The sequence below is a fragment of the Lepus europaeus genome, chromosome 20 (genome assembly GCF_033115175.1).
Source record: "Lepus europaeus isolate LE1 chromosome 20, mLepTim1.pri, whole genome shotgun sequence".
NCBI lineage: Eukaryota > Metazoa > Chordata > Mammalia > Lagomorpha > Leporidae > Lepus > Lepus europaeus.
The window spans coordinates 54,049,268-54,074,454 of NC_084846.1; the positions used below are offsets into that span (position 1 = coordinate 54,049,268).

The following is a 25,187-nucleotide window of genomic DNA, read 5'->3' on the forward strand; positions in this document are numbered from 1 at the left end:
CTCTCCCACAGCCAGTCACTTCCCTCTCTTCTTAAGGAGGTCCTTCCTGACCCTCACCCCACACTTTCCCACTGTGACTCTCACCAAAATGTAATGCATGCTTGCTTTGTGGCCCTTGATCCTACTGGATTCCAGCTCCCTGAAGGCTGGAGCTTCCTGTCTTGTCCACTAGAGTATGTGTGCGGAATATCAGGTCTGGCCCTGCCATGGCAACCACAGACAGGACTTGGAATTTAATAAATGTGCAGTCAAAGGGATCACATAAACAAGACTAGTATCTGCTTATACTAACTGATAGAATTAAAAAGGAGAAACCAATCCCAACATGGGAAGCGGGATACACAGTAGGACTCATAGAATGGCAAATGTCCTAAACAGCACTCTGACCTCAAAATCAGCCCTTAAGGCATTTGGATCTGGCTAAAAAGCCCACGAGAGTTTTGCAGGCATGGAAAGCCAAGACACTGTGGCAAGAAAAATGATTGAAATGAAATATCTCTGTGAGATCCCAGCAGAAAGAACAGGCCATCAAAGAAGGAGGTACCTTTCTCTGAAGGGAGGAGAGAACTTCCACTTTGACCATAGTCTTGTCTAAATAAGATTGGAGTTGGCAAACTCAAGAGGCTTCCATAGCCTTGGCAGCTCATGATAAGAGCCTTGGGTGATTACTGACATCATAAATTAGAGTGTCAATTGTTAAATCAACAACAGGAGTCACTGCACACCTACTCCTCATGTAGGACCTCTGTCCTTAATGTGTTGTACTATGCGAAATTAATGGTAAAATTACTACTCAAACTGTACTCTATACTTTGTGTGTCTAAGTTTATCTTCTGTATATAAAGATAATTGAAAATGAATCTTAATGAAGAATGAGATGGGAGAAGGAGTGGGGGATGGGATGGTTGCAGGTGGAAGGGAGGTTATGGGGGGGAAGAAATGCTATAATCCAAAAGTTGTACTTTGGAAATTTATATTTATTAAATAAAAGCTGAAAAAAATTAACGTGCAGCAGGCTACTTTTTAAGTGGACAATTTTGTATGACCTGTGAGTGTTGTTATAAATATCCAAATGGCCCTTGGCAGAAAAAAGGTTCTCCACGCCCATGAGCACTGTCAGATGGCAGCCAGGGCCTGACCCAGGAAACACACTCTGGGACAGCACAGCCTCGGAGCTCCCTGTTTACCTGATTGCCAAGCTGCATCAAGTGCACCTTCACGCAGGAGCAATGGCTTCCTCCTCCCTGGAAAAAGGAGCTGCAATGTCCGAAGGCTCCGGGGAGCTCCCCAGGTGGCTCTTCTATTTGCACCAGAAAACCTACCCTCTCGTACCCAGGTCCTCGCCTGCCTCTCGTGTGGACTGACTACGGCACGGCCATGAGCACAGTGCTGCTTTTCTTTTTCAAGTTCCCCAACAAAGCTTATGCACAAACTGACTATGATGGGGAATTTTTCCTCGGCTTTATGATCAGGCAGATGGTGACCCTAGAGGGGTCCAACTTGCATGACCAATTCTCACTAAAATTCACAGCTTCAGTATGAGTCTCCTGCCTCCTAAAGAAAGCTGGGCTTTGGGTTGTATTCTGGTGTCTCCCACATCTCTGAGCTGTAGAAAGCATGAAGGGCAAACTACCCTGCCCACAGCTTCCTGGATCTCTGTCAGTAACCCAGCCCTCCGACTTCTATTCCCTTGAGCGAAAGTCTTAAGTCATCCAGAATTCTCTTAAATATCACATCAAATAACAAACCCTATTGCCTCTATCTTCAGAATAAGAATCTGACCCCCTCTCACCAGAGCCCCTGCGATCCTGACCACCAGCACGCCTCCGATGCTGATTGTGTTCACTTCCTACCTCCTCTCCCGCTTTGCTCCGTCTCCCTACAGCCCTCTCTTCAAGGCAGAGTGGTTTTTGCTAAAACCCAAGCCACGAATCAGGTCAAATCTCTTCACAGTCCTCTAAAGCCTTCTCATCCGAAAGTAAAATCCCAAGTCTCTCCAGGCTTCCCGGCCTTGTCTCTGACCCCTCTTGCCACATCCTTTCTGTTCTTACTGCAGCATACTGTGCCAGCCACACTGGCCTCCCTGCTGTTCCGCGGACACAGCCTCCACCCGAGGGGGCCTTTGCACAGACTCCACCGCAGTTATCTGTGTGGCCTTCTCATTTCCTTCCGAGCGAGACTGCCTGCTGCAATCACCCTGGTTAAGACTGCATTACCATCATAACTGTCATCATCTCTTACCAATTCTTCTCCCCAGCATCTATTCCTGAGAAGGACATATTTCATGGAAAGGAAAGCATTTTGTTTGCTTCTTAAAAGGTTAAAATGTGACTATCAAGTACAGAAGGCAAGATGGAGAACAAGTAGCCAGAAAAATACACCTCCCAAAGATTGCCTGAGGGTGTAATTGGTTAGAACTGAACTTACTAGCTGGGAACCCGTAGTCACCTTCCTGTTAAGGCAAAGACAGCATGCTTGCTGTTTACTGCAGCTGGGGAAAGACAACCACAGTATACAATTTTTTTTTTTTTCATTTTATTCGGAAGGCAGAGAGACACACAGAGAGATATCTTCCATCCGCAGGTTCACTTCCCAAATGCCCAAAAGAACTGAGGCTGAAGCCGGCGCCGCAGCTCAATAGGCTAATCCTCCGCCTTGCGGCGCCGGCACACTGGGTTCTAGTCCCGGTCGGGGCACCGATCCTGTCCCGGTTGCCCCTCTTCCAGGCCAGCTCTCTGCTGTGGCCAGGGAGTGCAGTGGAGGATGGCCCAAGTGCTTGGGCTCTGCACCCCATGGGAGACCAGGAGAAGCACCTGGCTCCTGCCATCGGATCAGCGCGGTGCGCCGGCCGCAGCGCGCCAGCCGCGGCGGCCATTGGAGGGTGAACCAACGGCAAAAAGGAAGACCTTTCTCTCTATCTCACTGTCCACTCTGCCTGTCAAAAAAAAAAAAAAAAAGAACTGAGGCTGAGCCAGGCCAGGAACCTGGAACTCAATCCAGGTCCCCTCCATGGGTGGCAGGGACCCAAGTAATTGTGCCAACACTTGCTGTCTGAGGGTGTGCGTTAGCAGGAAGCAGGATTCAAGAGCAGAGCCAGGACTGGGATCCAGGCACCCTGAGGGCAGGCAGGCATCCCAAGCAGTGTCTTAACCGCTGCACAAAATGTTAACCCCTGGAAATGTCTTCTCTTTAAAACAGAAACCCTTTCCGCTTTTGATAGGCAGAATGAACAAACCAAGGACTGGGGAGATACAGAATAAAATGAAGACTGTTCATCAGGAAAATCCCTTTTCTGCATGGAAAGGCTCAGTTCAGTACAAAAACTCCATGAAGAGAAAATCTGGAAATGCTCAACAAGGCCATGGGTGGTGTTGGTGCTGTGAGGAATTAAAAAAAAAAAAAAATTGAACCCTAAAGTAACTTATAAAAATGGTTCTTCATCCAAAATAACAAAAAATCGTTTCTAAATGCTCTATGTTAATCATATCAATAAAATCCCACAAGGACCATTTTAGATGAGGGAGAGTATTTAGCTCTAGTTTTGTTTATAAAATAAAAAAAAATAAAAGATCCAGGTATGCTTAGCATTATTCACAAAAGCATGTGCCACTCAAGAAAAGTATATGGGCCAGCGCCGTGGCTCAACAGGCTAATCCTCCGCCTTGCGGCGCCGGCACACCGGGTTCTAGTCCTGGTTGGGGCGCCGGATTCTATCCCAGTTGCCCCTCTTCCAGGCCAGCTCTCTGCTATGGCCCGGGAAGGCAGTGGAGGATGGCCCAGGTCCTTGGGCCCTGCACCCGCATGGGAGACCAGGAGAAGCACCTGGCTCCTGGCTTTGGATCAGCGAGATGCGCCGGCCGCAGCGGCCATTGGAGGGTGAACCAACGGCAAAAAGGAAGACCTTTCTCTCTGTCTCTCTCTCTCTATCCACTCTGCCTGTCAAAAAAAAAAAGAAAGAAAGAAAGAAAAAAAGAAAAGTATATGAAAGCTAATTAATTGCTTTCCTCTCTCTCCTCCTTTTGAACCAACCACTAAGAATCCTCAGGAACAAAGAGCAAGCAGCTTAAATGTTTGATGGCCTTCAAATCTGAGGATGATAGGAACTGAGCAAGTGCTTTCCACAATAAGAAAAAAAATCTGCAGAAAGTTGTAACAATCTTAGCATTTATGAAGATTACCTTAGAAATAAGTCATTAATCATTTATTAATAAGTCATTAATCACTGTCAGGAGATAAATACCATTTTGTTAACTAAGTCTGTGTCAAAATGACCCCAGTAGTTGTGTAGGGGTATGTGTGTGTGTTTGTACAAGTGTGTGTATTTTTTCATCTTACCACCACTACTTCTGCTGGCTTTGAGCACCACTTGTATCCACCTTCAAGTTCGATTTTTATTACAAAAAGTTAAGTATGCTTCCAGAGTGAACTGGATTACAAGCTTTTTTTGATGACTACCTTTCAGCTAAGTAAGCAAGGAAAAAGCTATTTAATCTAACTTAAAGTTTTACTTTAGCACCCAGCTAAATAGAAATTTTTAAAGGACATTTTCCTTAAGATATGATAAAATATCACACAGTCATGGTTTCAGGAGAAATTCCATTTCATTTTGTTAGTAAATGAGCTTATTAGTCAGGGTGAACTCACAAGTCTCTGTAGGTTGTTATAAACTGAAGCAAATCAGCTCATTTGAATTGCTATGTATCTACCTAGCATTTCTAATATAAAACAATGTATTTGTTGAAATAATCTTTCTTTCTTAGAGGATACTAATTTGCAATGTTCCATATCAATTTAAAACCTTGAATTCTACAAGGTGCTTTCATATGAGGTGTCAAAGTTGAAAAAAACCTTAAGACTAAAATAAATGTTTGGTAACTCAGTTGTTTTCAGAATATGTACAAATTATATTTACATCCTCAGCTTTTCAATTCTACTCATCTTAAAATTGTTTTCACAAAATGTTACACTGTCATACTTCAATGTCTCTACATAATAGATTTGAAAAATGTCTGGTAGCTCTCTTTGGTGATTACTTGATTCCAATCTCCTTCTACTATTTTGATACGAGCACTTATTAAACTACCCTCTAATGCAACAACAACAACAAAAAATCCATGACAAAACATAAAACTTTTTCAAACAGCATTGAAAAGACTTACCACTTTTGTTTTGAAGATGGAGAAAGCAAAGCAATGGCGGGTTAAGAGGTCTGTCAAACTGCACAGCAGAGTCTCTAACAAGATAAGTCATTCTTTTGTAGCACTTCCTATGACCTTGCATAACACTGGCCTCTACCAGGCAGGCAACTGCCGTCACATTATCTACAGCCAAGTAAGCAGAAATGAAAGGAAACCAACTATAAAATCCATACTAGAAAAAAAGAATAAGTAGCTTCTAATCCATTGAGGAACAAGTAAGATTGATTAGTTCTTAATGTGCCCCACTAAATATCCACTTACACATATGGACCAAATTCATCTCGTGTTTGCTTTCTGCACGTGGCTGCATACAGATAATGGCCACAGGCAGCATCCACGAGGGCACAATCTAGTGCCACAGCAGATCACAATGGCACCACACTCATACCTTTCTATAAAAGGAACGCTTTACATTGACAGGAAATTGAACTGTGAAGTGACAGTCTGAAAATAAGAAGTTGTTCACACAGGTACCCACAGAGACAGTCTAGACTTCATGTCATACTGTGTGGCTCTGGATGTCCATGGGGGCTGATGGACACTGAGAGGCAACCCGTCTGTCTCTCCTCCTCGCTGATCACCTGGTAGTGCCACCCTTTGCCCTTTACATTAGCGTCTCAGCTCCCAGACGGCTCACAGGACACAAGGCCTATTTCTAATGCAATTGCTCACGATCCTGGAAGTTACTGGTGCACACAAACTCAGGCACAGAAATCACCTGGGCTTTGGTGTCTTCCACACTCTAGACACAAAGAACAAACACGAAACTTGTTGGATGGTTGGCAGGAGTGCCTGGGAAACTGACTTTCGTAACACAGGTAGGTAGATAGGTAGGGAGGAGGTAGGTACAAACATCTCTGGCTTCAGGGCAAAGTTGAGAGGGACAACACACAGTTACTACAGATTTCACAGGGCTCCAAGGACTATCAGTGACTACACTGGTATTGTGTTACATCTGTGTCTCAAAGTGGATATTTAAGAAAGGCAAGCATATGATCCTATACATATCTAGCACGTAATTCTTTCCTGAGTCAGTCAAACAAGCTCTTGTAGTCCTAAAATATCCCATATTCTTATAATGAAAGATGGAAGAAAATCTAATCACTACACAGGCACTGAAAAGGTATACTCAATCAAATTACTTTTCAAAGTGGATATACAATAATTCAAATTAGAACATGCTGAAAAAATCCCATTAGTTTCAGGAAATTTGCCTACCAGGTAAAAATATCAAAATGCAGTCTCACACAGCTTATCATATTACAGTATAACATTTATTCAATCTCATCACTTATGATCACTTTATTATAATGAAATTAACCCTGACATAAACTTTTGACATTTAAAAACAGAGAATACACAGATTTTTCAGCTGTTTTACTTACATGTACTTTTTAGTTCCCATGCAGTACTCATAATAAGGAAATATTATATATCAGCCCTCTCATATTACGCTCAGGCAGAACCAAGTTCAGAGGGAAACAAAGTGCCAACATAAATTCATCTCCCAAAACTGCCCAAAGCCACAGGAAGCCACTGTTCCTTCTAATTATATATTTATGGTACATTCTTTTCTGTAAATGTGTAATTGTAGTCACATAACAATAGTTATGATGAGGCAATAATACCGTTTTAGGAAGGGATTAAACAAATGCGACCCGAAGCTGAAGAGAGGAGACCAGGGCATATAAAAGTCATCTGAGAACACCACACACACGCACACCAATACTCTCCACTTTCCGGCTGGAGAGAACATGCACAAAGTTTTCTTAGCAGACGGTCGGTCATCAAGAGTGCATGAAAAATTGGCCTTCACATCATCTGTGTTGACAGGAGAATAATGCCACTGAGGAGAAAGAGCCATGCTCATTATCTTTTAGGTCTGTCTATGTCATCTATAGCAGCTAGAAGTTTTTGTCTTGCCTTCTTATTGATATGGGATCCCAGGCAAACGTTTACCAGGTTGGTTAGCTGCTTCGTTGAATATTCCTGCTCAAGAAAAGAAGATCCAAGTTTAGCACACGGAGAGATGGGATCAATGAACCAAAAAGAACAGGTGTCAAGGTGCCTGCTGAGCTGCAGGACCAGGGAATAAGGTGAGCACACATTTGCAACAGGGAGCAACAGAACCTGTTTCAATAGGGCAAAGGAGCCTCCTGTGCCTGTGCTTTTTACCATTTCGAAGATCAGACACTTTATACTTGTTTCTGTGACACTCTCTGCTACTAAGTTATCAAAATATGCTGACATTTCAATTTGTAAAAACACCACTGATTAAGTATTTTTCTGGTACTCTATAGTTTGTGAGCAACTTTATATTTAAAAAAAATTTCCATGAGAACAACTCTTCTAAGATACAATAAATTAATAAAGTAACAAGGATCAGAAAGTCACTGTTTTTTAAACTCTATTAAAACTGGCAGCAAGGAAGTAAAATTAAGACCGTGGGTATCTCAGTATTCAAATCTATCCAGTTTCCATATTCAATGGGAGGTTTGCAGCCTAATTTGGTTCAGGAGCTTGAACAGCAACAGTTCAGATGGGGAAAGACAATGTGTACTCGCATCTAAAAAGAAAAGGATATCCATCTATACTGAAGATAACGTACAAGATAATGCAACTTCCAAATATGAGAAAGAGCTCCCTCAAAAAAGTCAGCAAACTGACTGATATCAATGGAAGCTCTTCTGAAATCCCAAACTAAAGAATTTCAGTCTGCTATGGTAAAAAAGAAATCCTAAATGGGGCAGCTCTCTGGTACCAAGTAACAGAGCTGCACGAGCTGTGCGTTTTCTCCTTGGCTGCTTCGTTCTCTCTCCCAGCCCTCTGCTCAGCACCAGGACTGATGTGTTCGTAGCGCACTTTACTAGGCGGACTCTCGCAACACTCAGCAGCGAGTCCCTCGGCATACGGCGTTAGCATTCTGGTTCTCAATGTCACAGGGGCCAAAAGTGGTGAAGCTTTTCTCAATTTTAGCTTACTGCTCAACATCACTGAAAACAATATGTACATTTCTACTCTGTTTCCAACTGACAGCAGGTACATCCACCAAAACTCAGCTAATGCTGACATTCCAGGCTGATGCTCACCTCATCTTTTTATAGCATTGAAAGTAGAAAAGCAGAGCCTGACATGGTAAACACAAACAATTCCTTATTTCCTTACCCAAATTTTACTTAGCTTTTACCCACAATGATTATAGCCTATGTAAATATGAACTCTAGAGTTACTGATGTAATAAGATTTGGTGATAATTTTAACACTTCCCATAATTTTTTAAATCCATCTTCACATACTGCCTATCTAAACAAATGGCATAACAATAATACAGAAAAGCTCTCCACACATATGCTTGGGAGATATACAAAAGTACATCAAAAAGTTTGTGGAAAAATGGAATTAAAAGATTTGGTGCAAAAAAGTTTTGAAATCCATGCATAGTCTTTTTTTTTTTGGACAGGCAGAGTGGACAGTGAGAGAGAGAAACAGAGAGAAAGGTCTTCCTTTTTCCGTTGGTTCACCACCCAATGGCCGCTGCGGCCGGCGCACCACACTGATCCGAAGCCAGGAGCCAGGTGCTTCTCCTGGTCTCCCATGGGGTGCAGGGCCCAAGCAGCTGGGCCATCCTCCACTGCACTCCCGGGCCATAGCAGAGAGCTGGACTGGAAGAGGAGCAACTGGGACAGAATCCGGCGTCCCAGCCGGGACTAGAACCCGGGGTGCCAGCGCCGCAGGCGGAGGATTGGCCTATTGAGCCGCAGCGCCGGCCAGTCTTTTCTTAATAGTCATTTCCATGAACTTTTTGAAGACCTCTTGTATGTTGAGTTGAATTATGTCGAAAATTCAGCTAAATAACAATAAATCATATTTTTTCTACTTACCTACACATCTACACAAAAGAAAAATCATCAATCTGTACTAAAGGTTAGATCTGATGTAGGATACAAATGAAATTCCACCATTTAGAAATTAACATCTTCCATCATCTGCAACACTGTCACTGTGGTTAGGATCTTGCCATTTCATTGTTGACGGGCACAAGAAAGTTAAGGCTACACAGCATGTGTATCATTTCAGCATTACTGCTTTCCATCACAAGTATCTTGATGTTAACCAACATCAGGTTTTTCTTCTACCGCAGTTGCAGGAAATAAACAGTGAGTATTCTCACTCTGGCTGTGTTTCTAGATAATTACTGTAAGGCTTCAAATGGGCTCAAAGGGACTTGATTAAGGCAAAGGACACTGCACAGACAGAATCTGGGCATAGAAAAGAATTAACCTGAGTATTTGTGTTAAAAAAAAAAAAAGTTTCTTTATGCTCCACTCTCATGATTTTGAATTAAACGATATATCAGATATACAGAAGGGAATGAAAATGAAGTTTTTCAGCTCTCACCCTGTGCTCCTTGATCCAACGTTCCATGTCATTTTCAGTTAGGTAGTAGGCTTTAATATAAGTTTCCACAAATTCTTTATCAGGAATGGGTCTAATATCTGTTAGTTTTTCAAGTTTCATTAAAAACTGTTGAAAATCCAACTGCATTAAGGCACGACCCTCATTACTGCACTTCTTGACATTGGCATATCTAAAAACACAACAACAAAAAAACTGATAAATAATGGGATGGGTAGAAACTGAAGTTTTAGGCACTTGAACTTTTCTCCAGCTCCTATTTGAGCAGAATAGGAGTAAAATGAGAGGGTTATAGGAAAAAGAGCAGAAGAGCCAGGAGTCAGAAGTGGGTTATATTTATACTTTGTCATTTTACCTACCTGGTATGTATGTATGTATGTATTAATGTATGTATATGTATATACATGTATGTGTATATATATATATATATATGTATTTGAAAGACAGAGTTACTACACAGAGAAGGAGAGAGAGACAGATCTTCCATCCGCTGGTTCACTCCCTAAATGGCTGCAATGAATGGGGCTGGGCCAGGCTGAAACCAGGAGCCAGGAGCTTCTTCTGGGCCTCCCATGTGGGTGCAGGAGCCCAAAGACCTGGGCCATCCTCTGCTGTTTTCCGAGGCACATTAGCAGGGAGCAGCTGGGACTCAAACTAGTGCCCATATGGGATGCTGGCACTGCAGGCCATGGCTTTTTAACCTGCTTTGCCACAGCAGCAGCCCCACCTATCTGCTCTTCAACTTCCTCATTTGCAAAGCCAAGAGACTGAGTAACTTCAAGGCTCTCTGTTGCTCTGTGGACTACAGTTCCCTGCACTCAATGAACACTTTGTAAGAAAGTTAAACCGGCACCCCAGTTGATCTCACTGTTAAGAATTATTTATGAAATCCAAAGTAATCTCGGTTTTAGAAAACAGTTCAATATTGGAACTAGTCAGCTCAAAGGAAACAAATGAAACAATCCTCCCATGAGCACCAGATAAACCTGAGAAATGCATAAGCATACTCCTATTAACCCCAACAGAACAATATTTTATTACTCCTAAGTCAGTGTCTCATTCCTTCAATCACACAGATTGTGGACAATTCAATTTCATGAAATGAGCTACTTCCCCACTGGGAAATGTGCAAGAAAGGTAAAGCTTATGTTATTTAAGGTGACCAAGCTTCCTCCCCACCCCCATAAAGTGTTTTATGCAGAAATCTCACATATGATACTCATTTTTCTACTTTATTAAACAAATTTATTGAGGGCACTTTTCAGGTGCGACTGTTGACACACAGCCTTTTATGTTTGATGCCACTGCCGGGTTCCACTCTGAGCGCCCAGACTGTGGTCTGTTCATCACCTTACCTCTCCACATCCCAATATAATTCTTTTGTAGAACAAATGAGAACTAAACAGAAATTGAATAAATGATAGTGTCAAAGTTCAACTGATGTGCAATTCCTGACCACTGTGCATGGCCTGTGAAATAGCTGCTTGGGGATCGGCTGTGGTGAAGTGGGTTAAGCTGCTGGCTGCAGTGCCGGTATCCCATATGTGTATTTGTTCAAGTCCTGGCTGCTCCACTTCTGATCCAGCTCCCTGCTAGTGTGCCTGGTAAAGCAGCAGAAGACGGCCCAGGTGCTAGGGTCTTTGCCACACACATGGGAGCTCCTGGCTCCTGGCTTCTGGCTTCAGGCTGGCCCAGCCCCAGCTGTTGTGGCCATTTAGGGAGTGAATCAGTAGATGGAAGATCTTTCTCTCTCTCTGCCTCTCTCTCTCTGTAAGTCTACTTTTCTTTCTTTCTTTTTTTTTTTTTTTTTTTTTTTTTTTGACAGATAGAGTTAGACAGCAAGAGAGAGACAGAGAGAAAGGTCTTCCTTCCATTGGTTCACCCCCAAAATGGCTGCTACAGCCAGAGCTGCGCCAATCCAAAGCCAGGAGCCAGGTGCTGCTCCTGGTCTCCCATGCGGGTGCAGGCGCCCAAGCACTTGGGCCATCCTCCACTACCTTCCCGGGCCACAGCAGAGAGCTGGAATGGAAAAGGAGCAACTGGGGCTAGAACCCGGTGCCCATATGGGATGCTGCAGGTGGAGGATTAGCCAAGTGAGCCATGGCGCCGGCCCCTATAAGTCTACTTTTCAAATAAATAAGTCATTGGGGAAAAAAAATAGCTGCTTACTATTCAAGGATTTTCTCAAAAGTTTTCTAAATTTTAAATTCAACTGTAATAAAAGTTTACATACAATAAAATGTGTTCTAGTGCAGGTTATAGATAAACTCAGTTTTTTCAGCATTTTATTATTTACAACTTTTGATTCACATCTAACACTTGTACACCTTTATGGGGCACCTCACTTCAGCATATTTACACAGAATGAATGCATCAAGCCAGGCAACCAACCCTTCTATTTCCTTTTCTTTATGTTTGGAGCCCACCAGCTCCTCTTTTCCAGTTCTTCATACAACACAGAACACAATGCTGTGAGTCATCGTCACTCTACTCTACTGTGGTACACTAGAACTTGTTAACTGCTTAAATGTATTACTGTTTCTTACTTGTGTCCTACATGTCATGGGCAGACTGAGCATAGACTCTCAATAAATGGGAAAATAACTGTTGATAGATTCGTAACTTGACGCATGGAAGATGTATAAAGTTTACCATGAGATGGTGAAGATGATTATGAATGGGGTAGGGGTCACAGGGCTGACTCTGCCATCAGAAAATTAGCTGTTCATACACTTGTCTTCCCCGCCTATAATACTGTGATTGTGGCCATGCTGCCTAGCCTCTTTATGCCTCGATTCAATGAGCCCAGGATTTTTCACTGATAAAACATAGGAAATAACTGTACCTACTGAAGAGTACTTCTGTCAGGATTTACATATTTGTGCTATGTTTGGTTCAATAAATGATACATGATTGGTGCTCAATAAATGTTAAGTTTAAACATCATCAGTTTTATTGCTAAACAACTATTGGTTTAATTTTCAGATAATCATTAAAATTTTTTTTAAATCATTTATTCAAAAGGCAGAGTTACTGAGAGAGGGAGAGACACAGAAGAGAGAGGTCTTCCATCTGCTGATTCACTCCCCAAATGGCCAGGGTTGGATCAGACTGAAGCCAGGAGCCAGGAGTTTCATCCAAGTCCTTGGCTACGTTCCACTGCCTTCCCAGGCTCATCAGCAGGACCTGAATTGGAAGTGGAGCAGCCAGGATTTGAAGTGGTGCTCATATGGAATGCTGGCATCCCAGGTGGTGGTTTAGCCTGCTGTACCACAATGCCGGCCCTGATAATCATTATACTTCACATTATCCAGTTGTCTATTAACTGGTTCTATGTCATCAAAAAGGGGGGTGGAGGTAGGCAGGAAGGATAGCTAGAGAGAAGCATACTGGAGTTTAAGGTTTCTTTTCTAATGGGTTCCAAATGCCTCTACTGTTTATCACTACCTCTACCTATTCTTTATCCATTAGTGATTTTAGTCAGACACTGATGAGTGATTTTTTAGTCAGACAATGACTTAGTATAATATCACTCATATACTATAATTTATTATTGAAGAAACAGATGATACTTTCATGAGTGACTTACCCTTCCACAATAGTTCTATTAGCCAATCGAATACAATGCTCCCAAAGTATATTAGACACAGGCAAGGGTATTCGAACTCTCTTAGAAACTTCATTTAATCTCCTGTTAAACTGTTCAAATTCCTAAGAAGACAAAAAGTGCGGTTGTATATAAATATCATTATAACGCCACAAAGATTCTGCACAAAAGCAGTAAAACAAAACAAAACAAGATTTAGAAAGATTCAAAACTGAACCAAGTAAAACAAAAAGGAATCATGCCAAAGATAACATGGACTTAGTGTGAAGTTTTAGAAAAGCAGGAATAAATTATGTCACAGCCGAGTACACATTTCATCTCAAAAGAACGAAGTGTCATTAACTGATTAAACAATGTTAAGAATGCTCAATGTTTCCACATCTCAAAATTTTCTATGGTTGTCAGCATGCAATAAAAGAGTTAAATAACTGAATTTGCCTTTAAAAATATCTTACAGAAACCCACTTAAAAAATACTTAGAGCTTACAACTCAGAATTAACTATTTGGAATCTGTGGCTTTCTGACACAAATATTTCTCTTTGCTAAATGTTGAAAGTAAGTAAATATCAAATAATTCAAAGGCATTCCTCAGTACAAATGAAAAAAAATCTTCTACTACCTTGGGAGAACTGAACATTTTAATTTTATTGCCATTTTGACATAATTGCATTCAAAATTAGAATATTTCTAACTAATTTAGACAACTCCAATAGTTATATGAAAGCAGTAGATGCTTAACCTCCTGTTTCTTTGGACTATTATCATCTAAAATACGTTCATTTACAAAAATAAATAATATATTTGAAGATTTATTTATTTATCTGAAAGTCAGAGTTACACACAGAGAGGAGAGGGAGGAAGGGAGGGAGCGAGGGAGAAAGAGGGAGAGGGAGAGGGAGAGGGGGAGAGGGGGAGAGGGGGAGAGGGGGAGAGGGGGAGAGGGGGAGAGAGGGAGAGAGGGAGAGAGAGAGAGGGAGAAAGAGAGGTTTTCCTTCTGCTGGTTCACTCCCCAGTTGACTGCAATGGCCGGAGCTGCACCAATCCAAAGCCAGGAGCCAGGAGGTGCAGGGGCCCAAGGACTTGGGCCATCTTCTACTGCTCTCCCAGGCCATAGCAGAGAGCTGAATCAGAAGTGGAGCAGCTGGGACCTGAACCGGCGCCCATCTGGGATGCCAGCACTGCAGGGGCGGCTTTACCCACTACACCACAGCGCCAGCCCCCGGCAATATATTTCTAATAAAATTATAAAAGCGTGTAGGAGCTTCCTGGTTGGAAAAGCTACACAAAGTGTGCACATTTTCTAGCAACACTCAGGAGAAAAACAACCTAGTCAGTTACACAGTGATAACTGTACTATCCTATGCTCTTTTGCTACTTCCTAAATCCTAACTTTTCTTACCAACTTATCTTTGACAGTTCATTGTTTTTAATTACTTTTTAAAAAGGAGTAGATTGTCCATTCACTAAGCCTACCTTTGAAAATCAAAGTTAACCAAGCAACTGCTCCTTATCTGCTGTTTGGTTTTGTGGATCCAGTGGAGCAGTGATATTTGCCACGGTATTCATTGATGCATTTGTTACGGGAAACAGCTTTGAATTTCAAGAGGCATAATTCAATAGTTTTCATTAACCTTTTATTTTAAAGATGAAGCTGTATGCTTATTGGATAAAGTGACATTCCACTTAGCACTAAATTCAATGTTCAAGAATGCTTGTTGTTTAATGAATAATAAAACCACTTCATTTTACTCATGATTCTTCTGAGACAAGAAAAGAGGTGGCTGTCTTCTAAACGCTTAGATGTGGATAAGTAATGGACAGGACAAAAGGATCACAGACAAACTTTATGATTAAAAAAGCCCTTAAACAGGTGGGGCCACGGTGCGGCCTCTGCATTACAAAATAAAGCCCTGGATATCCTCAAAAAAAAAAAAAAAAAAAGCCCTTAAATAACGGCCCAAAATGGGTTTAGGTTAATAATAATCTGAATAACACTGGTGCTTTCTTACAACACTTATGGTTTTCAGACTTAAAAATAACTGAAGCAAGGAGCCTCCTTATGGGTGCACACTTGCTGAATGCACAAGTCTTTTCTTACATCCCTATGAGTACCACGGTTAGCACCCTCTGTGGTCTGAATCTGCCTGAATATCATCTACAATCCTACCTCCCAGGCTGATGGTGTTAAGAGGCAGGCCTCCAGGTGGTAGGTGGGTCATGAGGGCAGAGGCCCCCACATGGGATTAGCGTCCTTTAACAAAAAGGCCCCCGAGAGCGGCCTTGTGCCTCTCCTTGCATGAGGATGCAGTGAGAAGGTGCTTTCTGTGAGAAACTGGATCCCTGCTGGACAGTGACTCTGTCTGGTCCTTGGACTTCCCCGCCTCCAGGATGGTGACAAATAACTATGTATTGCTTAGAAGCCACCTGCTCTGTGACAGTTTTCATAGCAACCTCGATGGACTAACACAGTATGTCATAAAAAACAGCATCACCTTTTCACAAATGGAATTGTTTAAAAAGAAAAGAGGGGGCATGTCATTTTTTATAAATTACATTGATGTTTCTGGAGTTCTGACAATGAGGCTTCAAAAAGTCCAAGAAACCTTCACATCACCTTTTAATTCCATGTTTCCATAAACTCTTTGAAGCGTCCTCACATGGAGGAACCTTGTCACACACCTCTCAGATCTCCACAGAAACTTCTAGACACTGCTCACTGCGTCCCTTGATTCAGGGACAAGCTCACAATCATCAGCCCAGTCCTCCAAAAGGCAGCATAACTTGCTGGGAACTGGTGCACAACAACACCACCATTGCCATCTCTGCTCTAATTTATGGATTTGTTTATTGGCTTTCAGCTGTTCTGGGATATTAATTACTGCCTGTGGCCAAGCAGGTAGCAACGACTGTGTAAATGCGACCGAAGCCAGCAGGTCAAGAAGAGCCAATTTCTTCCTATTGACAAAAATGGAAAACAAAGATTTTTCTGAAAGCTGCTTTCATTTTCTGGGATGCTCTTTCCTCACTCAAGTACTGTATTAGCCCATGTCTCTACCCACTTCAGGCCTCTTCTCCACTCTCACTGATACGGTCCTTCTCTGACCACAGCAGATAAACGGAATCCCCCACCCATCCGTATCCCCCTACTGTCTCCCTCTTCAGCTAGTCTATTTTTTTTTGCACAGGACATCATAGCTCAGTTTATCCATTTCCTGAGGCACTGGGATGTTCCCCGAGGCCACGCTGGTCCTGAAGTCACAACACCAACAGATCCTCTACTTGGTTCATGTTAAGCGACCTATAAATATCTATTCATGCATATATGAGGGTGGGGGGTACAGCTAAAATTCCTTTCAGGAAATTCATAAATGCACTGATTGCAAAGAGATGTTTGTGTGACATACTGCAAAAGTAATGTGACTTCTAGAAAAAACAACTTGGACTATCAGGGCGTGGTCCCTTGCTAATGACTAAAAACCCTGCGCAATAGAGATAACTTCTAACAGAAATGTCACTGAGCCATGGCTATTGAGACTGCGTAACAGGAAAAATAGCCATAACATGCAACAATCCAGCCAATATTCCAAAGGGGAAATTAGCAAAAATCAGGAAGTCTACAAAATATTCTAAGGTCTACAGAAGAACACAAAAGTCAGAAAACAGCTCTATCCCAACTCAGAGACTTTAAATACCACAATTTTGGAAATGTAACAGTAATTATAACTGCGAGTAACGGAACATTTGCCCTAGAAGAGTGACTGTTGGCCAAGACGTGTTCCAGAGCACTTGCCTTTAGCAATGCATCTACATATATGTTGTGCTGTGACATAATTTCCTTTACATCCCATTTCACGTTAGCCATTAGCAGCAGCATCTGTTCATAATCGATGGCTTTGCCAGCTACAATCCAGTAAATGGGTTTGCGTAGTTCACTGGCAGTTGAGACTGTCTGAAATAAATTTCATAAAAAAGAAAATAATTATTTCCTGAAAGTATCGAAACTATAAAGAATATTTTGCCCCTGTTTCTAGTATACATCATATGTGAAAACACAATGGCATGCATTTGGAGAGTTCAACTATGAATCTATTTCACCTGAGCACAAAGGCCTCACGCAAAACATCACTCTGAATCATTCGATAAACCTGAGAACACTGACACTACAATTAGAAAAGAGCTCGGATTTTCACAAAGACTAGTGAGCACTTCTCAAACTCCTCCCCTCCCCCTGCATTTCCACCCCACCCCCTCCCTCAGGAGCCCACCACCCTTCCCTAGCTCTACTGCAACAGCCTCCAAATGTGTCTCCCTGTCTCTAGGCTCTCACTGCACCCAAAGAACTCTGCCTAACACACTTGGCTATGCCGCTCCCCTGTTCCAGACCCTCTAGTAGTTTCCCAGTACCCCTGGAATAAAGTCTACCTCCTGGCAGGGAGTGCTATAGAAATGATGTAATTCCTCCTTCTCACTGCAGCTCTCTTTCCTTCTCCAACCAACTCACAGGCACCACGCTCTCCCACACCTCCCATGCCAGTCCCCTGGTCTAGCATATATACCCAAATCACTTGGTCCACCTGGCTGGCCCATTTGAAGCTAGCCTTTCTTCACCACCTCCTCCCACCATGGCTTCCTCTGGCCGCCAACCTTGGCTAATATCCTGTCAGTACTTTTTCCCTTTATCAGACTGCTCATCCTACTTTACTGTAAATACAGTCTAATCGGCTCTCTCTCACTAGACTAGAAGTTATGAGTTGTTCAACACGTACTATTTGACACAGTACTTCATGAGTAACTAGATAAATATTCTATCCAACTCCCCTGGGGTTTGGAAACTGACCTCTAAATAAAAAAATAGATAAATAAATAAAAGTTGTGACAGCCCGGTATTGCCCCAGTGGAAATGAGAAACATGCAAGAGCATCTCTGACCTGGGAATAGAACTGCTGAAGGAAAGGCTTTTTGACTGCAGGCATCACAGCATCCAGATGTGGCTGAAGGAACTCAAATTGTTCAGCCAAGAACACCCTGAGGGGAAAAAAAAGTACCCACTGTGCACATGGTGCAGGGTTCACAGCCTGGAAATGTTTTTCTTTAATCTCTTAAGATCTCAGACCAAAACTTTACCAATTAAAATGATTTTCCACTTTAGCGAATTCCCTGTACTCCCACCTGACAAGTTCATTAGCAGTATCTATCTACACAATAATTAATTCTGAGCTTATCACCGAATGGCACTTGAGGAGAAAGAAATGTGACTTCAAAGACACTAATCAGGTTACCACAAGATGTAGAGCTATGCTGCTCTGCATGTCAGATGGGGGCACAGATAACAAAACATTGAAAAAAAAGAATAAACACTATTTAAAAAAGAATTTCCCTTAAAGATCCCAGTCAATTACATACAAAAGACTCTCACATTCACAGACTCAACATCTAACACTTTTCAGAAGTAACCCCAAAACTCCCAAAGCACAGCAAACCACGACTGGGCTGACCTGTCCACGTGAACTCCAGCTGCAGGGGGTGGTCCGCAGGACGGGACTCACGTGGCTGTCAGCAGCTGCACTGCAGTCTGGGCCCTGTGTTTCTCTACTTTTTGCTAAGCATGTAAAACTTCTCCAGGTATACTGGACTACGTTTGTATGGAAGAACGTACTTGCTTTAAATGTATTAACAAATTTGGGGATTCCTAAAGGTCAGGAAACCCTCTTGCTGATGTCAACGGTCAACTATACATAACACCAACTGGCAGTTTTTCTAGAATCATCAACATCAGTAGGAGAGTATAAAGTAAAATGCAATGCTTTTTAAGTTTTACTTAGAGCAAAGGTTGGGGCCTGCATTGTGGTGCAGTGAATTAAGCTGAGGCACACAATGCCAGCATTTCATATCGGAGTGTCAGTTCAAGTCCTGGCTGCTCTGCTTCTGATCCAGGTCCCCGAGAATGGGCCTGGGAATGCAGTGAAAGATGGCCCAAACACCTGGGTCTTGCTGCCTACATGGCAGACAACGATGGAGTTCCTGGCTCCTGGTTTCAGCCTGGCCCGGCCCTAGCTGCTGTGGCTACTTGAGAGAGCGAACCACAGATGGAAGATCTCACACTCTGTCTCTTCCTGTCTCTCACTCACTCTGCCTTTTAAAATAAATAAATAAATCTTTAAAGAAAAAAACTATGCATTTTTTTAAAAAAGCAAGAATCATGTTGCCAAAGATCAAAACTTCAATGATTTTCTTCTTTCCACTTAAATTACTGAAAACTAAAGAAGCAGTTTTAAAAATCAATTGGTAACCTACATTAGGATGTACGTCTCAGAAAAACTAAGTGATATTAGATCTGGTAGACGTATACTGCTAGAAGTCTACTTGTACAACATTTACTTTTATAACCTTTCTTATTTAATGGCAAAGTAACTATTGTTAACAACTTACAAGGATTCCGTGGCTACCACTCTTTCTGCCAACCCATACAAAGTATCCCCAGCAGTCAGAACCACAAGGTGACTGAGGTGTGGGCTCGGGACCTTCTCCCTTCTTTCTTCTGCTGCTGTGAGGGTGGCAGTAGGGTCTGCTGAAACCTCCTGAAAATACAAGACAGACACAAGCACCTGAAACAGCAAATCTAACAGGAATAAATCAGCTGATTCGGATGAGACCAGAACTGTAACTAAATACTCGGAAGCATATATCAATTACATTTAGTTTTCAGTCCTTTTTTTTCTCTGTTTTTATGTTTTGTAACTGCTGGGACTTTCTTTCTATACAAAGTGAAAAGGCTCCTATATAACATCATCCAACTCGAGACACTGCCACCTGTGCATGACCTAAAGCCTGCCAGCACAAGGGATCTTCAGGAACCACCACCGTTTCACAGAGACGAGAAGTTGCAGATATGGGAAACGAGATTGCCTCTTGGTGTAATTAATCATTTCAAACTCAAACCTCAATCACGGTAACCTTGGTAAAGTCTCCTGAAAGCAGTATTAGGATGTGGTGAAAAGCTGAAACAGAACAGCTCTCTTGCCTGTGGCTGGGGACAGACTGCCAATGAGACGGAAGATGGTCAATGTGACAAAGGAAAAGGACGCCCAGAAAGCAAGGTGCCCTGGGCTGCTCAGCACTGTCTAGGCAGTCAGTCTCACCGGAAGTCAGACTTCCCGGCTCTCAGGGTCACCTTTATCTGATGCCATGCTCACTAGCATGCTTCCCCTTCTTGGGCTTCACAGAAATAGAGTCTGTATTATAAACAGACTAGCACAGCAAGAATGTTGAAGATATGCCCACTCAACTTGCCCTTAATGTGCAGCAAAGAATTTTTTTTTTTTTTTTACTGAGCTCTTAGTAAACAGTAAAAATACCCGCCCCCAAAAATCACTTGAACTCACTGACATACTGGCACAGTTCTTTCTGAGGGTGGGAGGTACTGTCGTCCTAGGCAAGGAGGTGCACACTGGCTACTCGGAGTAGCTGATGGAGTAGAAGAGCCTTCTGGCACCCCAAGTCTTTCAGTGAAGATGCAAGCTACCTGAGCAACCTCTTTGCAAGGCCAACAGGAGAGAATGCTGGAAAACACTGACATCTTCATACCAGTGACTTAAATGGTTGCTACATTGAGTGTCAGAGTAATCTTATTTTAAAAAAAAAAATTATTTATTTACTTGAAAGGCAGAGTTACAGAGAGAAAGACAGAGAGGGGTCTTCCATCTGCTGGTTCACTCCCCAAACAGCTACAATGGCCAGAGAGGGGCTGATCTGAAATCAGGAGCCAGGAATTTCTTCCTGGTCTCCCACATGGGTGCAGGGGCCCAAGCAATTGAGCCATCTTCTGCTTTCCCAGGCCATCCAACAGGGAGCTGGATTGGAAGTGGAGCAGCTGGGACTAGAACCAGTGCCCATATGGATGCCAGAACCGCAGGTGAATACTATACCACAACACTGGCCCCCAGAGAAATCGTTTTAATGGCTGCTTTAGTGGGGAAAGAGGAGAAAGCTCAAGGTAGTGACGTCACAATTGCATTGTAAAAAGAACTCCATGGTAGCACAGTTCACAATGAAGGGCTCCTACCAATACTTAGGATACCACTGTCTCAGTCACTAAACCGAGGTAAATCATGGAGAACATTTACAACCACATATACTTGCAATAATAACCAGCTTGATTTGAAGATGGGTATTATAATTTTAGTTTATGTATAGGACTTCCAGTACTGACATGACAATAAATTCTATGCACTATATTTTGTAATTTCCTGAAATTTATGAAAAGAAAAACATAGAATGAATTATATGCAAATTATGCAAAAGCTTAGTACAAAAGAGCGATTACTTTTTAAAAACTTATCAGAATATACATTAACTTCTGTCCCACATCCTTTAGCAAAAAGGTTTACAATTTTGTTTGAATTGCAGAATTACACAGCTAACCATTATCTAATAAATCCCCTGCAAGTTAACATACTACTGTCAATATGGAGTTCAGAGGTGAGGACATATGAGCAGTTAGTATAACTAAGTATTAAATGTGAATTTGAGAGAGAGGGAGGGAGTAAAGGTGGAAGAGAGAACCTCCCAACTGCTGGTTTACTCTCCAAATGCCTGAAACATCCAGGGCTGGGCCAGGCCAAAGTCAGGACCTCGGAACTCAATCTGTGTTTCCCACGTAGGTAGAAGCCATCAGCTGTTGCATCCCTGGATGTGTGTTAGCAGGAAGTTGAATCAGAAGCTGAGCCAGGTCTTGGCCGGCGCCGTGGCTCAACAGGCTAATCCTCCGCCTTGCGGCGCCGGCACACCGGGTTCTAGTCCCGGTCGGGGCACCGATCCTGTCCCGGTTGCCCCTCTTCCAGGCCAGCTCTCTGCTGTGGCCAGGGAGTGCAGTGGAGGATGGCCCAAGTGTTTGGGCTCTGCACCCCATGGGAGACCAAGAGAAGCACCTGGCTCCTGCCATCGGAACAGCGCGGTGCGCCGGCCACAGCGCGCTACTGCGGCGGCCATTAGAGGGTGAACCAACGGCAAAGGAAGACCTTTCTCTCTGTCTCTCTCTCTCTCTCTCACTGTCCACTCTGCCTGTCAAAAAAAAAAAAAAAAAAAAAAAAGCTGAGCCAGGTCTCAAACCTAGGCACTCTGATAAGTGATGCAGGTATCCCAAGCGGTATCTCAATCAAATACAAACCCCAGAGTTACTTCTGAATTTCACTCTTTTATGATTTGAAATCATCATATATATAACTTACTTGTAAAACTGAAAGTGTTTTCAATTTAAATCCTAGTTAATTATTTTGGGATCCAATAGGGAGGTGGCACTGGAAGGTGCTGGTGGGCCAGCAGGGGGGATAACTACTGCTTGGGGGAAATGCAGTTTATTCCAAGTGTGACAGGAGGGGCCAGAAGCACTGGCCAACTACCCCTTCAGTACCTCCCACACATGTATGATGCACCCTCCATTTACTCATGGGCTCTCACAGAAATCACTGGATTTGTGTCCCCACTTCACAAGGTTTTCACTAGAATGCCTTCTGCTGCTCCCAGTTAACACTGGCATTTGAGGCATAAAAATTACAGTAATTATCATCTAAAAGCTGAAGGTCTGTGTTTACCTTTAGGGAAACACACTTGATGGAAGCAAGAGAGGTACAAAACGTCACGCTGACATAAAGGTGTGCGTACTTCGTGTGCCCCTGGAAAAGCTCCTGACTGGATGGGTGTTTCAGCTCACACCAGCTAAGTCAGAGACGCCCTGTGAAGACTTCGAGACTCTCCCACGATGGAAGTCACGCTGTTTAGCCTTTCTTGCCACTAACTTACTACCACAAAGAAAATTCTTAATTATGAACTTTTCAGGACAAACTTAAAACATGTTTTTGCTATCAAAGATTTAAAGTTGGCCAAAGGTCTAAGAGCAAACACCTGGGTCAGCATCACCAAAAAGGTAACTAAAAATTCACGTTCCTGGTGCTGTCATCGCCTGTAGCAATCTCCCCACTTTTCTTCCATTAAACTTATTTGCCTACACTATGCTTTGATGCACCAAATTTTCTTAGTTGACACTGAATTTCTACGATAAATGATTTCAGGTGGCAATCACTCCAATTTTGCCTTTCACAGCTTAAAGAGAAATCAAAATTAAGAGATCTATGAAAAAGATAAAAATACCAAAAACGTGTTTATTAAAACTTTAACTGACATGTAAGAGAAATATAAGGAAAAATATTACTTCCACTTAGTTGGTTCCAGAGTGATTAGGCTATAAATTATTTTAATAGCCAAAGAATGTACTGAACAGCAAGAAATCAATCAATGTTCTCTGCCAATGTAGATGCAAATTAATGAAGTGCAGAAAATTGATCTACCAGCTTAGAAAAACCTGAGATCAAGGTCTAGTAAGTGACAAGTATATTTTCTAAAATAATAGAGCAACACTTATCAGCATCAGTAATTACTGCATAATTCAACATGGAAAACTTCTCCTGTTCTGGTGACATCTTTCCCTCCAGAGGACTAGGGCACTGGACAGACCCTGCAGAGCGAGGCTCCTTACTCAGTGGAGGAAGAATGACTACTTGCACGGTCTTTTCATCCAGTGAGCAGTCTTCTGGCATATCTGCCTGTTTATTTTTTAACAGAGGGAAGGTATAGTTAACTTTTCAAAAAAAATCTTTAAATCTGACAACCACATCAGTTCAGGAAAAAAGTTTTCCAATGACCAAAAGAGTCAGGCAGATGCTACCGATACATTATTACCCAGCAGAAGGGTGGCAATGAGCCTCAAAGAAAAGCAAGTTTGGCCCCACTGTCTACCTGGTCGTGCTATTTCATTACACAGCGTGTGGCAAAATCTGAAGCATAAATATACAAAGAATGTTCAAAAGTTTATGGAAAAAGTATACATGGATTTAAAATAATTTTTCACAAAAATAGACATCTTTTGATTTCATTTCCACAAACTTTTTCTTTTATTTGAGAGGCAGAGTTACAGACAGCGAGTGAGAGGGAGAAACAGAGAAAGGTCTTCCTTCTAGTGGTTCACTCCCCAAATGACCACAACAGCCAGAGCTGTGCCGATCTGAAGCCAGGAGCCAGGTGCTTCTTCCTGGTCTCCCACGTGGGTGCAGGGGCCCAAGCACTTGGGCCATCTTCCACTGCTTTCCCAGGCCATAGCAGAGAGCTGGATTGGAAAAGGGGCAGCTGGGACTAGAACCCATGCCCATAAGGGATGCTGGCACTGCAGGCAGAGAATTAACCTAATGTGCCATGGCGCCGCCCCCTCCACAAACTTTTCGAGGTCTCCTAGTATCCATGCCTGAAGGGTCGGATCTGGAACTGTAGCTTGACAATCATAAACTGGTAATTAGCAGAGACAACAGAGAAATGCTGGAGGGAATGAGTCTAGTTTCAAAAAACAAGAGAAACTTCAGCTGAAAAGTTAAGATCTGAGGAACACAATCTTAAAAAGCACCAAACACAGGGGCCAGTGTTATGGTGTGACCAGTTCAGCTGCCATCTCACACAGAAATGCTGCTTCCAGTCCTAGCTGTTCCACTTCCAATTTAGCTCCTGCTAATAAAGTGCCTGATAAAGCGGTGGGAGAAGGCTCAGGAACAGGGATCTTGCCAGCCACATGAGAGTCCTAGTGAGTTCCAGGCTCCTGGATTAGGACTGGCCCAGACCCAGCCATTTAGCCACTTGGAGAGTGAACCAGTGGATGGAAGCCCCACTTTTTGTGTGTGTCTCTCCCTCTCTCTCTGCCTTTCAAATAAATAAAATATTTTTTTTTAAGCACCAGGCATAGAAAAATGTCAGTGGGATTGAAAGCCACTTTTCTGCATTAAAAAAAATAAAAATAAAAAAACATGACTCTGCAAGTGAAGATCAAGGGTTCAATGGGGATGAATACCCAGAAAATGTGCCAAATTATGCCAGAAGGCAAGCATGAAACCCAAGAATTGGTTTATTCATCTACTCTATGTAGGTT

The 25,187-nt window shown here is 42.5% G+C and overlaps 1 protein-coding gene across 1 annotated transcript in view; it reads right to left on the reverse strand.

Annotated features, from left to right (window-relative positions):
- Positions 1 to 6,469: 6,469 nt before the first annotated feature.
- Positions 6,470 to 25,187, reverse strand: part of VPS50 (VPS50 subunit of EARP/GARPII complex) — a 106,950-nt gene continuing 88,232 nt past the window's right edge. The window contains exons 23-28 of the mRNA XM_062178890.1: positions 19,652 to 19,800; positions 18,151 to 18,247; positions 17,013 to 17,171; positions 13,204 to 13,325; positions 9,597 to 9,786; positions 6,470 to 7,187 (exon numbers count right to left, since the gene is read on the reverse strand). Of these exons, the coding sequence (XP_062034874.1) occupies positions 7,068 to 7,187; positions 9,597 to 9,786; positions 13,204 to 13,325; positions 17,013 to 17,171; positions 18,151 to 18,247; positions 19,652 to 19,800 (837 nt within the window). The 3' untranslated portion in view covers positions 6,470 to 7,067. The remainder of the gene's footprint in view (positions 7,188 to 9,596; positions 9,787 to 13,203; positions 13,326 to 17,012; positions 17,172 to 18,150; positions 18,248 to 19,651; positions 19,801 to 25,187) is intronic.